At 47.4% G+C, this 12,154-nt stretch overlaps 1 protein-coding gene across 1 annotated transcript; it reads right to left on the bottom strand.

The window, feature by feature from the left end:
• Positions 1-1,353: 1,353 nt before the first annotated feature.
• LOC146179706 (uncharacterized) lies at positions 1,354-4,282 on the bottom strand. Its single transcript, XM_084580249.1, has 2 exons — positions 3,358-4,282; positions 1,354-1,553 (listed from the first exon to the last, which is right to left on the bottom strand). The coding sequence occupies exons 1-2, from the start codon at positions 4,280-4,282 to the stop codon at positions 1,354-1,356; spliced, it is 1,125 nt and encodes a 374-aa protein (XP_084436375.1).
• Between the last annotated feature and the right edge of the window lie 7,872 nt (positions 4,283-12,154).

Below are 12,154 nucleotides of genomic sequence, written 5' to 3'. Positions count from 1 at the left end.
CATTCTGCATACAGAAGATTTCGACAACCCTGCAGTGGCCACAGGATTGGAGGAGGTCAGTTTACGTCCCTATTCCAAACAAGGGCAATGCCAAAGATTGTTACAACTACCGCACGATCGCGCTTATTTCGCATGCTAGCAAGGTGATGTTGAAAATTCTCCAAGGTAGGCTGCAGCAGTATGTGGATCGGGAGCTTCCGGACGTGCAAGCTGGGTTTCTCAAGGGCAGAGGAACTAGAGACCAGATTGCCAACCTTCGCTGGATCATGGAAAAAGCAAGAGAGTTCCATAAACCCATCTACTTCTGCTTTATTGATTATGCAAAAGCGTTTGAATGCGTAGATCACACCAGATTGGGGCAAGCTCTCCACGAGATGTGAGTTCCGAGTCACCTCATCTGTCTCCTCTGGAACCTGTATGAAGGGCAAGAGGCCACAGTCAGAACTGGGCATGGTCTTACTGATTGGTTCCCGATTGAGAAAGGTGTGAGACAAGGCTGCATACTGTCGCCCTGCCTATTTATTCTATATGCAGAGTACATCATGAGGAAGGCCATCTGGACGAGTCTTCAGCTAGAGCGAAGATTGCTGGAAAATGTATCAACAACCTTAGATTTGCGGATGATACCACTTTAATGGCCGAAAGTGAAGTGGAACTCAAGAGACTTCTGATGCGCGAACAAGAAGAGAGTGAGAAGTTTGGGCTTAAACTGAACATTAAAAAGACAACGATCATGGCGTCTCGCCCTATCAAGTCCTGGAGCATCAAGGGTCAAGAAGTGGAATCTGTGACGGATTTTCTGTTCTTGGGCTCCAAGATTACCCCGGAAGGAGACTGCAGCTATGGAATCAGGAGACGCCTGTTTCTGGGAAAGACAGCCATAGTTAGCCTTGACCACCTAGTAAAGAGCAGAGACATTGGTCTGCCAACCAAGATCCGTATAACTCGTGCTATGGTCTTTCCAGTTGTGATGTATGAAATGCGAAAGTTGGACTGTGAAGAAGGCTGGCCGCTGAAGAATTGACGCGCTTGAATTGTGGTGCTGGCGGAGACTCTTGAGAGTTCTTTGGACTGCCAGAAGATCAAATCAGTCGATATTGTAGACCATAAACCCTGACTGCTCATTGGAGGGTCAAATTCTAAGGTTAAAGCTCAGCTACTTTGGTCATCTGATGAGAAGAGAGGAGTCGCTGGAGAAATATTTGATGTTGGGAAAGGTTGAGGGTCGCCGGAGAAGGGGTAGGCAGCGAACGCGATGGTTAGATGGCATCCTCAAGGCGCTGCAGATGAAGTTATGTGATGTTAGGAAGATAGTGAGAGACCGGAAAACTTGGCGTGATATGATCCATAGGGTCACGAAGAGTCGGACATGACTGAATGAGTGAACTGAACAGTGGTTAGCTCGTCAAAGGTCAGAAACTTGGATCCCATCACCTTCTTGAGAGCAAGTTTGGCTGATCCGACGAGGCGCTCATAAAAGCCACCCCAACCTGGGGCGCGCTTCACTATCAACTTCCATTCGATTCGTGCTTTTGCGACGTAGTCAAGAACCTCTGGTTTTCGGATAGAGCTCCATATATAAAGGAGATCTCTGTTGGCCTTCTTAAAGCAAAGCGCGTTGTCACTGTAAACCTCGCCTTGAGATGAAACGTCTGAGGGCTTCATTCGCCAAGTCTGTATCTCGCCTGTTGGTCCATTTGCATCCGGTTTTGCATGGTGCCACAGAAAGGGCAATGCATCTCTGTCGTTCTCGCTGATCTCGATTTGCAAAAAATTCCTTTTCAATGTCGGCTACCAAAGGTATTTTGTGGCTTCTGAAATTTATTAACAGTGCTACAAGGTCGGCTGTCAAATTCGGACCCCTTTCGAGGTTTTGAGTCAGGGATTTTGCCTTCTATCCATGCGATGAAGCGTCAAAAACTACTCGCAATCTCGTTGTAATGCTCGTTTCCCGAAAAACCGGCTTATGGGGCATGTAGTAGATCAGCTTTCCCTCTTCCTCTTTTTCTACTATCGGTAGAGCTATGCCTTCCATGCAATACTGTCTGATGACAGCTTCGTACTCCTCCAAGAGATGGGTTTTTCGAAGGCGGTTTGTCAGTTGTGACAACCGTTTTTCAGCAACTTCCTTGTTGTCACTTAAATCTATATTCTCCTTCCATGGAAGGGCTACCTCGTATCTAGAACCACTGCGCCTAATATTCTCTTCGAAAGAATCAAGCAGCTTGTGCTCCGCACAGCTGTCGTCATCCGTGACTCCGATCGACTCGAGAGTCCAGAATCGTTCCAAGCAGTGTGCAGCTTCTCTCTCGGCCAGTGATACGCGAAGAGCAGTGATTTGCATGCATTGCGAGTCACAAGTCTTGTACCCTACTGGGCCCTGAATACACCACCTAAAGGGTGTCTCCACTGTTCGCAGTTTCCCCTTGAGCTTCTTGTTTCTTCCCGTTACATGTTTCCAGTAGTGCTCTGAGCCGATAAGCTGGTCTACGTCACCTCTTTCGTTATCGCAGGTCATGTCAGCGGCAGTCAGGGATCCAAGTAATTCTTTAATATTGAGGTCAGGGATCGGGATTCTTTGCTCACAGATTATGTTGGTCTCAAGAACTTCGATCTTATACGTCTTCTTATTGTGCGCTGTTAGCGACACCAGCACTCTGTTAAAATCTCGTTGTGACTGGTGTCCGCCGAACACACCAACTTTCAGCGTTTCTTTTCCAACAATTTTACAACCGAGTTTTGTAGATGCTATCTCCGTAATGAATGACCGTTGGCTTCCGCTGTCAAAGAGAGCACGTAAGTAGAGGGCTTTACGTTCGCCGACACACAATATCGTTCCTGTTTGTAGCAGTACTTCTCGCTGTTTAGGTACTTCTGGCGTAGACTGCAAGTTCACGGGGACAGTCGTTACATCGTTCACATTAGCCTTGACTTTCGGATGGGTGAATTATGGATCACACATGGTTGTCGCGTGTCGTCCTGCACAAATTGTACATCTAATCTTGCTTCTGCACTCGTTAGCACGGTGGTTCGGTTTCACGCATCGAAAGCAACGTCTTCCCGATCGTAGCATTTTCTTCTTTTCTTCTAATGGAAAGCTAGCACAGCAAGCGGCAGTTTCGTGGACACTCTCCTTGCAAAAGAAACAACAATTTGGTTTTGCGGTTTGGTGAAGTAGAGCTGCTGACGATTTAAATTTCGTTCCAGCGCTGTTCTTGTTACTCTCTGCTGGGCTGAACATCTTCGGCTTTGACGCCTGCTGCTTCCTACTCATACTTTGCTGCGCAACCAGGTTTTCGCGGGTTTGCACCTCGATCCTCAGAAAGTCAACAAGCTTGTTAAGTAATGACACCGTACCTTTTGTAGCGGTTTCTCTTTCTGTTGACTCTCCCGGTGCGTCGTCGTCCCGCAGCGGAATTCCTCCTCCGGCCGGGCTCCGTGTTATGGCTTCCGACCCCTCCTCCTTCGCCACGGTGCGGTGGAAGTCGAGCAATAATTCTTTCGGCAGAGCGCGCTGTACGAGGGGGAAGAGCAGTGTTCCGTACGTTTCCCGATCCTGGCCAAGCGCCTGCAGGCCGCGGATACGAGAGACGAGGGTATCGTATAACCTCCGGAGGGAGCGTATGTCTTCGGCGCCCCGCACAGGCTCGAGATCCAAGAGCGCACGCATGTGCGCTTGCACGATGGCGTCCGCTTTGCCGAAACGTCTGGTGAGCAGCAATATGGCTTCGTCATAGCACTGCGATGTGGGAGGGAGGCCCTGCATCGTTCTCGCTGCTTCGCCTGTCACCACCGATTTTAAGTATCCGAATTTATCCAAGGTCGTCAGACGGTCGTTTTTGTGAATCATTTGCTCGAACTGCTCCCAAAATTCTTGCCATGACACTTCTTTGCCGTCAAATTTTATGAGCTCTGACCTTGGAAGCTTCACCTTGCAGGCCCCGTTCGTCGTGGCTGCGTCGTTGGGTGGTGGTGCTTCTTTCGGCTGCCTCTTTCCTTGAATTTCTTTAATTTCCTCTTGGAGCTTCGTGATGTATGTAACGACCCGGTCGTCATACTCGATAGATGCCTCGTAGTCCTGCTCAGCTTCTTTCTTTGGCACAAGCGTCTCGACAGAGGCGTTAACTTCGTTCAGCTGGGTCTGCAGAGCGCTAAGTCTCGCCAACAAAACACTGAATTCTTTTACATTGTCCATGCGGCTCTTCATGCAGGAGTCAATATCGGAAAAGAGGCGGGTCACCTGAGACCGAAGAGCCGTTCTCTTCGCTTTGTGTCGTTCCATGTCGCTGCACTCTGGTACCACAGGGCGGCGGCTTCGGGGTAGAAATTGGCTTTTTCTTCGTTATTAGTCGCCTCTAGCACTGGCAGTTGTCTATGTTAGGTCGCGGCGTACATCCCGGGTTTCGGCACCAACCTTATCTTTATGTCGCGTTCGTTAAATCAGACAACTTCGTAACATAGCACAAACGACATCCGTTTATTTTTGGTAACAGCAGACGACTGACGCCCCAAGCGTCTCTCCGTGGTTTTGTCTTTGAAGCCTTCTCGTCTTGGCTTGTCTGTCGACTCGGGGCTGTCTTGTTTTGGTTTCGGTTTCGCAATAGTAGCAGTGGACGAAAATGCATCTGAAGTTCTTGAAATAAACAGAGTCATTCACGAGTTAGTGATATTTTCTGACTTATTCCCAGTTGTCATTAACATGCCCTATGTAGAAAACTGGACATAAATAGAAACCGATTATGGAGCCCTAACTTTGTCAATTATTCGCTAAGATCTGCAGCAAAATACGGAGTGATGCGGTGATGCGTGGCGGTACAATCATACCGAAGTTACAGCTGCACTACGAATTTAGTCGAAGCTATCTAAAGTAATGCCTTTGGATAAGCGACGTAGCACCTGAGCAACAAAGACTACGGGATAGAACGGTCGCGTCTAATAATTGTCCTTCCGCTTATTCCAGTATCAGAGCCGTAAATGCACATAACAATAAGTTAATAAAAAAACAAGGTTCACGACAAAAATATGACCAACCGCTCCGAGTTTTCTCCTAATCAGATATTTTTTCGTAGTATTTCAGCCTTATTGCGTAGCTTTGTCGCTCGAGGTACAGTGCAGCTACAAATATTCGATTGTTCCCGCAATAATTGTTTCCTATAAACTATAAACTTTTTTGCAATAACAAAAATTCATTCTATTTTCTCCAGAGACATACAGCTGATCGGAAGATGAGTGCATGCACGTTAGCGCTCATGTGCAAGCCTAAAAAAAGCAGTCTCCGGTATTCAGTAGCAGATCTGAGAACAGAATAACAAATGTGCACCGAAGGCAGCAAAGCAGAGTCTGAAGGAAAATATCCACACGACGGGCGCTTTTCCAACGCCTAACTCTAAAAGCTAGGCCCATGCCGAAGTCGCTAAGCGCATTTGGCAAACCACTCCGCATGCTTATATGCGAATTCGAAAGAACAGTCTCTTTCACTGTCAGCTTCCGCAGTGCGCTTCACACGTATAGCTGCTTGCTCTTGAACTGCGACTCTTCCGTCGGTTTCCTGCCTTCATCAAACAGAAGGCAAGTAATAAAAGGAATACAACTTCGGCTAAACAGACGAGACATCTTTCTTGCCAGAAATAGGCGATAGTTGGCGCTGGTTTTCCTCAACCGTGATAAGCCCCACTTGCACCCCAGCTCAACTACTCAACGCTCCCTTACACCCAGGGCAGAAAAGACACCGAGGTTACTACGTGTTTTCTTAGAAGCTGTTAGAAAAAAAAAAAAAAAAAAAACATGGCAGCCTAGCAATCTGTCGCTTTCGTTGCCCTCATACGTAGGCCGTCTACAGACTTGAGCTACCTTGATATGTAGTCTGCTATGCACTTTGCGACTGCTTTCTCAACCGTCCTTTCCCTCCTTTCGCCTATTCCTCGTGTCTTCCTATGTACCTCAAAAAGCAAACTACCCGGCAATCAATAGGCATCTGTGTCGCCTGCGGTTTAAAGTAAAAAGGTAGCTAATAGTCAACAGAAGCAGCCCGGGATGGCAAGGAAGCGCACAGCTCGAGAACAATGTGACGTGCAAAGCACATTAAGAAAGGCGCCAGCTCGCTCCGACATAAAAGCGTGAAAGTGGAAAGAACAAATGCGCAAAAGCAATTTCGCATTCTGAAGAGCCAATGCCTCTATGCCCTTCCAACAAACTTAAGGATGCATTTCAAGACACCAGTCTACCATGACGGGAAAGGCGGCTCATATTACAAAGCTAAATAAAAGCTGCAGAATGAAAGAAAAATAGGAAAGGAATAGTTGGCGGGGATGTCAAGACTCGCCAAATTTTTTTTGAGTACTGTTAGATTGGGGGGCTCATGCGCCTGTGTATCGCACCGCTGCCAGCAGTTATTAGAGAGATTTAGCTTACCGTGATCCGCGATCCGCCACCGTGGCTCTCTGCCGCGCGTGGATGGGGCGGTCAAGCTGACTGGTCCCGACGCGGCAGGTCTCTGTGCCGGAATCTAAAGACATCCAGTATGTGGCGCCATCTGTCGGCGTCAAGGGCGGTCCGAGCTTGCGCAGTGGAACACGCGGTGGCGGATCCCAGTAGCGGATCGTGGATCACGGTAAGCTAAAACTCTCTATAGGGGACCGCAGCTTCGCAGGGGGGCGCTGCAAGCGCCAGTGAAAAGCGCCCTCTTCGGCGGCGTCCCGATAATTGACCGGGCAGGCCGGTTCCCCCTCCCATTGAACAGCTGCGCCAGTGGCTCTTGAAAGGGGTCAGTTCTGCACGTGCTGTGCTGTTGCAGATCTGTTTATGCAGTCGCGTGCTTGCTCATGGGTGCGTGCGCGCTTACGCATGCGAATTCTTCAGAGAATTAGGAAAATCTTTCAGCGCAAACGCGAAAAAAAAAACAATTGTGGATAATGTCCTTTCCATGAGGCAAATTGACGAAAACGCCAGTATGTTAACGGCGCTTTTAGTGCCGCAAGTAATTAAGTGGCAAAACAGTTTACAACGTAGAAAGTAAATCTATTTTTTACATAGTCATCTTCACAATGCAAAATTTTATTCGATGGCTCAGTGTGGTGCACGGAACTTCGCTGACTTAATAGATTGGATTTTGATATTTTTTGTGCTAATAGTAATGAAAATTACCTTTATTTTAACGCAGAGTCCGGAAGGCGATATGCGAGGCTGAAGAGAAAGACGAGACCATTCACCGAATATGTCTACCAACTGCTCGCTTATGGTTAAAAGTAAAATGTCGTAAGCTTGATTAATAAGTGCCACAGAGAAAAGCGGTTGCTTATTTATTTCAAGCTATCACAGCGCACGCGTACCCTCAAGACAACCTATCTGCAGAGCCATTGATCATAAGCGAATGCTCACTGATGTGGATGACAAATGTTTTGACTTCAAAATTCTTTTTTCGAAACTGCATTTGGCCGCATGAACATTCGTAAGTAAATAACAGTGTGGTAAATGTTTTTGCAATAAATAATGCCATACTTTTTCAATTGGATAAAAGTCTGGTCTAGTTGGAGGCCGTTCATGGCAAAAAATTATGGGCGCGTCTCCTCTTTCTCTGTACTCGTAAACTGTGCGACAAGGAAGTTTCATCGCGAACATTTTTTTAGCATTCATAGCTATGCTCTCCAAAGCAGCAGTTTACAAGCAGTGGCAAATGCACTTGCACGGCTAACATTCTGTGGCACTGCAAGTATGGTGCTGTTGTGTGATTTTAATAAAAAGAACCAAGTGGGGCCATTCCGCATCCCTGGACACAATAAAAAATTTTTCCCTCTCTGAACGCCTTAAAATGCCGGCCAGACTCGCAGCGACCAGCAAAATCTCTTTTGTGCACCTGCGAGTGAGACGGCGCGTGCATACAATGAAGGAGAGGGTGCCAACGGCGCGAGCAGCGCGCGTACCAGTCGGGACCGAATGGGTTCAATGCGCTCCCCCGAAGACGTCCCCGACCAGTCGATCAGAAATGACCGCCAGAGGAGGAGGCGGCGCTGGTGTAGTGGGAGCAAACTTCAGGTGCGCTCCCCTATTACGTGCGGCGCGCGGCCCCTCGGTAGCGTTGGCCTGGCGGCTCCGTGGCTCGGCAGACAGCATCAACGGTCCCAGCAAAGACGAGGCGTCTTCTAACGAAGCAACCTTTACTACAACATCATGAAGGAACAGGCAGAGAAGCTGACCCGGGGAGAATACAGACACTCTCACACAGCTGGTGTCTAGCGTCGTGCCAACGGCGCGTCAAATTAGTCTCTGTCGCAGTGGAGTCTGCCGCTGCTTTTTATAAGCATTCCAGTTCACAGGGAAAGGGAAAGAGCCCTTCAAGTTCAGACAAGGCGATGACTCAATCGCAGGTGGCGCGACCACATCTCCTCCACCTCCTGCAGACGGGCGAGGACGACGCACTCTCCTACGAGCTCCAGGCTTGGCCAGCGTTTGCACACACACGCACGCACACACATTTGGCGGGTGGCAAGATCACGTCGAGACTTGCCCGCGGGAGGAAGCGTTGGGCGGCAGAAGGACGGGGCCGGAATGGCCGATCCGCTCGCTGTTCTGCCTGTTGCTATGGGGTGGCCGCGTCAGCTGACACACTAGTCGGTGGCGAAACGTAACAGTACCCAATGCGGGCAGGCCACAGGTATACTAACGCATTCGTGATGTCTGAAAAAATAAAATAAAAATTAAAAAAAGGAAAAACCTTATAAGACACCTGAAAAATGCAACAGAAATAAGCGTTGGTAAAATATACTAGAAATGAGCGATAATGGCGATAGATCGATGCTTCCCTCTTCGTTTCATTCATTTATTTGCCTATGTCAGTGAACCGTGCGACCCTTCCTTATTCAAAGTCACCCGCGAGGCGCCGGGCTCTCGCATGAATTATACGCAGTGTCTGCAGCCGGGAGGAAAGAAGGCTAAGGTACAGTACCTACGAGTGACGCTCTCCTCGACCACCTTCTCCTTCAACCGGGCTCACCTCCTTCCTAAAACTTCTTTCCACTTCCACACTTCGATGAACAACCATATTAATGCCGTTCAGCCTCCAAGGAAAGAAGCAGGGAAGAATTGACTACCCCCGACGAACTCTTTGTGCGAAATTCGCAGCCCTTACTTGCACCTTTTTCATTTGACAGGGAAAGTAACATGGTGAGAAAAACTAGGGACACAAAGACTTGGCCCAGCTTACTTCTCCGATAGGTTGCGAATTTTCTCCTTGTTCTCGCTTATAAACACACTGCTAGCTTCCGGAGTCACTCCAAGTATGTCCGCAGGATCCTATGCATTTTAGCGAAGCAGCCTTACCCAATGCCCACTCTGTTTAGCATTTAAAAAAGTGGCAACGCTAGAAGAAGGAATAGTCCTTCTCTACACCCTGAAAACGTGAGTGTTTTTTCCTGAGTGCTAGTTGTGCCTTTGAGGGTGCCCCAGTCAGGGCAAAAAAAAAAAGAGATGAAAAAATTGCGAATGCTTCCTAACTCTTCGTCCAGTCTAGCATTGTCAAGATTTCTTCTTGAAGAAATTCGCCTGGAGCGGGAAGTCAACAGGTGCGTTACAGACAGGAAAGGAAACTCTCTTGGCAATTGCCTTTGTCGATCGATTCATTTTTTCTTTTATTTGTGTCTTTTTTATCGCATCATCAAAACATTGTACCTTTATCTCGTGCTTTCAAACATTTATTTACCTTAAGGGTCTTTGCTCTTTCCTACGAACTCATTGCTTTAGGAGACACTAGGCTCAAGTGTTTCCATTTTCTTTTCTTTCAGGATAAATTTTGCCTTTTTTATTGTCTTCAAAGCGAGCCCCTTCTTCTGCTAAGCCTTTTTGTCCCAGGTGGACTTTCTTGTTCGGATCCGTAGTGGGGAATTCCTGCCGTTGCGTCGTCTCTTCTGAATGTAAACTCTATATAGCCTACAGTTATCTCTCTGCGACGGAATATGAAAATGATCGCCTTAGCTTAGTGGTTTTCGACTTGAGCTGCTCCAGCTTCCTAAAAATAATATACACTCGACCTTCAAAGGAGTAAGAAAACTTGTTTCATTTGTGTGGAGATACAGTTGGTAATTATAGGGCCAAATCCCTTCGGTTCGAAGAAACACCAAGTTCCAAAAGAATGAGCTGGAATTAGAGAATGGAAAGTATGGGTTCCTTCTGGCTCTTTTTGTTAACTACCAACTCAACAAATATCTGATAGATATAGAGGACAATATTATAAGCGTATGGGCTTCAAACGCTAGCCATGACTTTAAAGCGATAACGTTCAATACCAAGTTCAAAAACGAGACGTCGGCGGTCGTCCGCGCGCGTTGGCGTTCCAAGCGGGAAATCATGACCACGACGCTAGCAGATGGTACCAGGCTGACTGGACGTAGGGTTGCCTGACATTTCTTTTGACAGGAGCTGCCAACTCGGGCTTTTTCTTTCATATGACATGGTGACATCAGAGTCAACCTGCCAGGGACTCTGGATTCACGTTACCCCGGGGATCTATATGAGCGGAATAGGAGCCTTGCGCTGCCCAGCTGCCCAGGGGGCGCCAAGAAAACGGGGCTAAAAAGCGCCCCCTAGGCGTGTGCTGGGTAGTACAAATCCGCGGCGTCTGCATTTGAATGCATGGAGTCAGTATACAGATGCACCGCTTTAATTTCTATTATGCATGAATTCATCATCATCATCATCAGCCTGATTATACCCACTGCAGGGCGAAGGCCTCTCCCATATTTCTCCACTTAACCCGGTTCTGTGCTAGCTGCATCCACTTGACCCCTGCGAACTTCTTAATCTCATCCGCCCACATAACTTTCTGCCGCCCCCTGCTACGCTTTCTTTCCCTTGGAATCCAGTTTGTTACCCTCAGCGACCATCGGTTATCCTCTCTTCGCACTACATGTCCTGTCCATGTCCATTTCTTCTTCTTAATTTCTACCAGAATGTCGGTAATTCGAGTTATTTCTCTGACCCACTCTGCACGCTTTCTATCTCTTAATGTTACCCCTATCATTTTTCGTTCCATAGCCCTCTGGGTTGTCCTCACCTTAAGTAGAACTCTCTTGGTTAGCCTCCACGTTTCAGCCCCATAGGTGAGTACAGGCAAGATGCAACTATTGTATACTTTCCTCTTGAGCGATACCGGTAAGCTGCTAGTAATAATCTGCGAGTGATTGCCAAATGCGCTCCATCCCAATCTTATTCTTCTTGTTATTTCCTTTTCGTGGTTCGGATCTGCGGTTACTACCTGTCCTAAGTAGACATATTCGCCTACTACTTCCAGTATTTCGCTACCGAATGTAAACTGCTGTTCCTTCCCGAGGCTGTTGAACATTACCTTAGTCTTCTGCATATTTATTTTCAAGCCTATCTTTCTACTTTTCCTGTCTAGGTCATCAATCATTATTTGCAGTTCATCCCCCGAGTTGCTTAGCAAGGCAATGTCATCAGCAAATCGCAGATTACTAAGGTGTTCTCCTTCTACCCTTATCCCTAAATGCTCCCATTCCAAGTCTCTGAATACTTCCTCTAAACAAGCTGTGAATAGTACTGGGGAGATTGTGTCTCCTTGCCTAACACCTTTCTTTATGGGAATTTTGTTACTTTCTTTATGCAGAACTATGGTTGCTGTGCAGCCACTATATATATCTTCCCGCACTTTCACGTACGGCTCGTCTACCCCCTGATTTCGCAATGCCTGCATCACCGCCGAGGTTTCAACTGAGTCGAATGCTTTTTCGTAATCAATGAATGCTATGTATAAGGGCTGGTTATATTCCGAGCATTTTTCTATCACCTGATTGATGGTATGGATATGATCGATAGTAGAGTACCGTTTCCGAAACCCTGCTTGATCCTTTGCTTGATTGCAGTCTAAACTTGTCCTGATTCTATTAGCGATTACCTTAGTAAATACCTTATACGTAACAGACAGTAAGCTGATTGGTCTGTAATTTTTAAGGTCCTTAGAGTCCCCTTTCTTGTGAATGAGGATAATGTTTGCATTCTTCCATGGTTCCGGTACCGTCGATGACACCAGGCACTGCGTATACAGGGTGGCCAGTTTTTCTAGCACGATATCCCCCCCGTCCTTCAGCAAATCTGCAGTTATCTGATCCTCTCCAGCTGACTTCCCCCTTTTCATAGTTTCTAGTGC

This window comes from Amblyomma maculatum, chromosome 9 (genome assembly GCF_055883805.1).
Source record: "Amblyomma maculatum isolate TAMU_Amacu chromosome 9, ASM5588380v1, whole genome shotgun sequence".
In the NCBI taxonomy this organism is placed as follows: Eukaryota; Metazoa; Arthropoda; class Arachnida; order Ixodida; family Ixodidae; genus Amblyomma; species Amblyomma maculatum.
This window is presented reverse-complemented; position numbering and strand designations above follow the sequence as displayed.

Coding starts and splice junctions, on each gene's coding strand:
- LOC146179706 (XM_084580249.1), bottom strand. CDS start 4,282: ATGGAACGACACAAAGCGAAGAGAACGGCTCTTCGGTCTCAGGTGACC. Junction 1,554..3,357: donor AAGAGAAACCGCTACAAAAG/GTACGGTGTCAT, acceptor TCCGAAAACCAG/AGGTTCTTGACTACGTCGCA.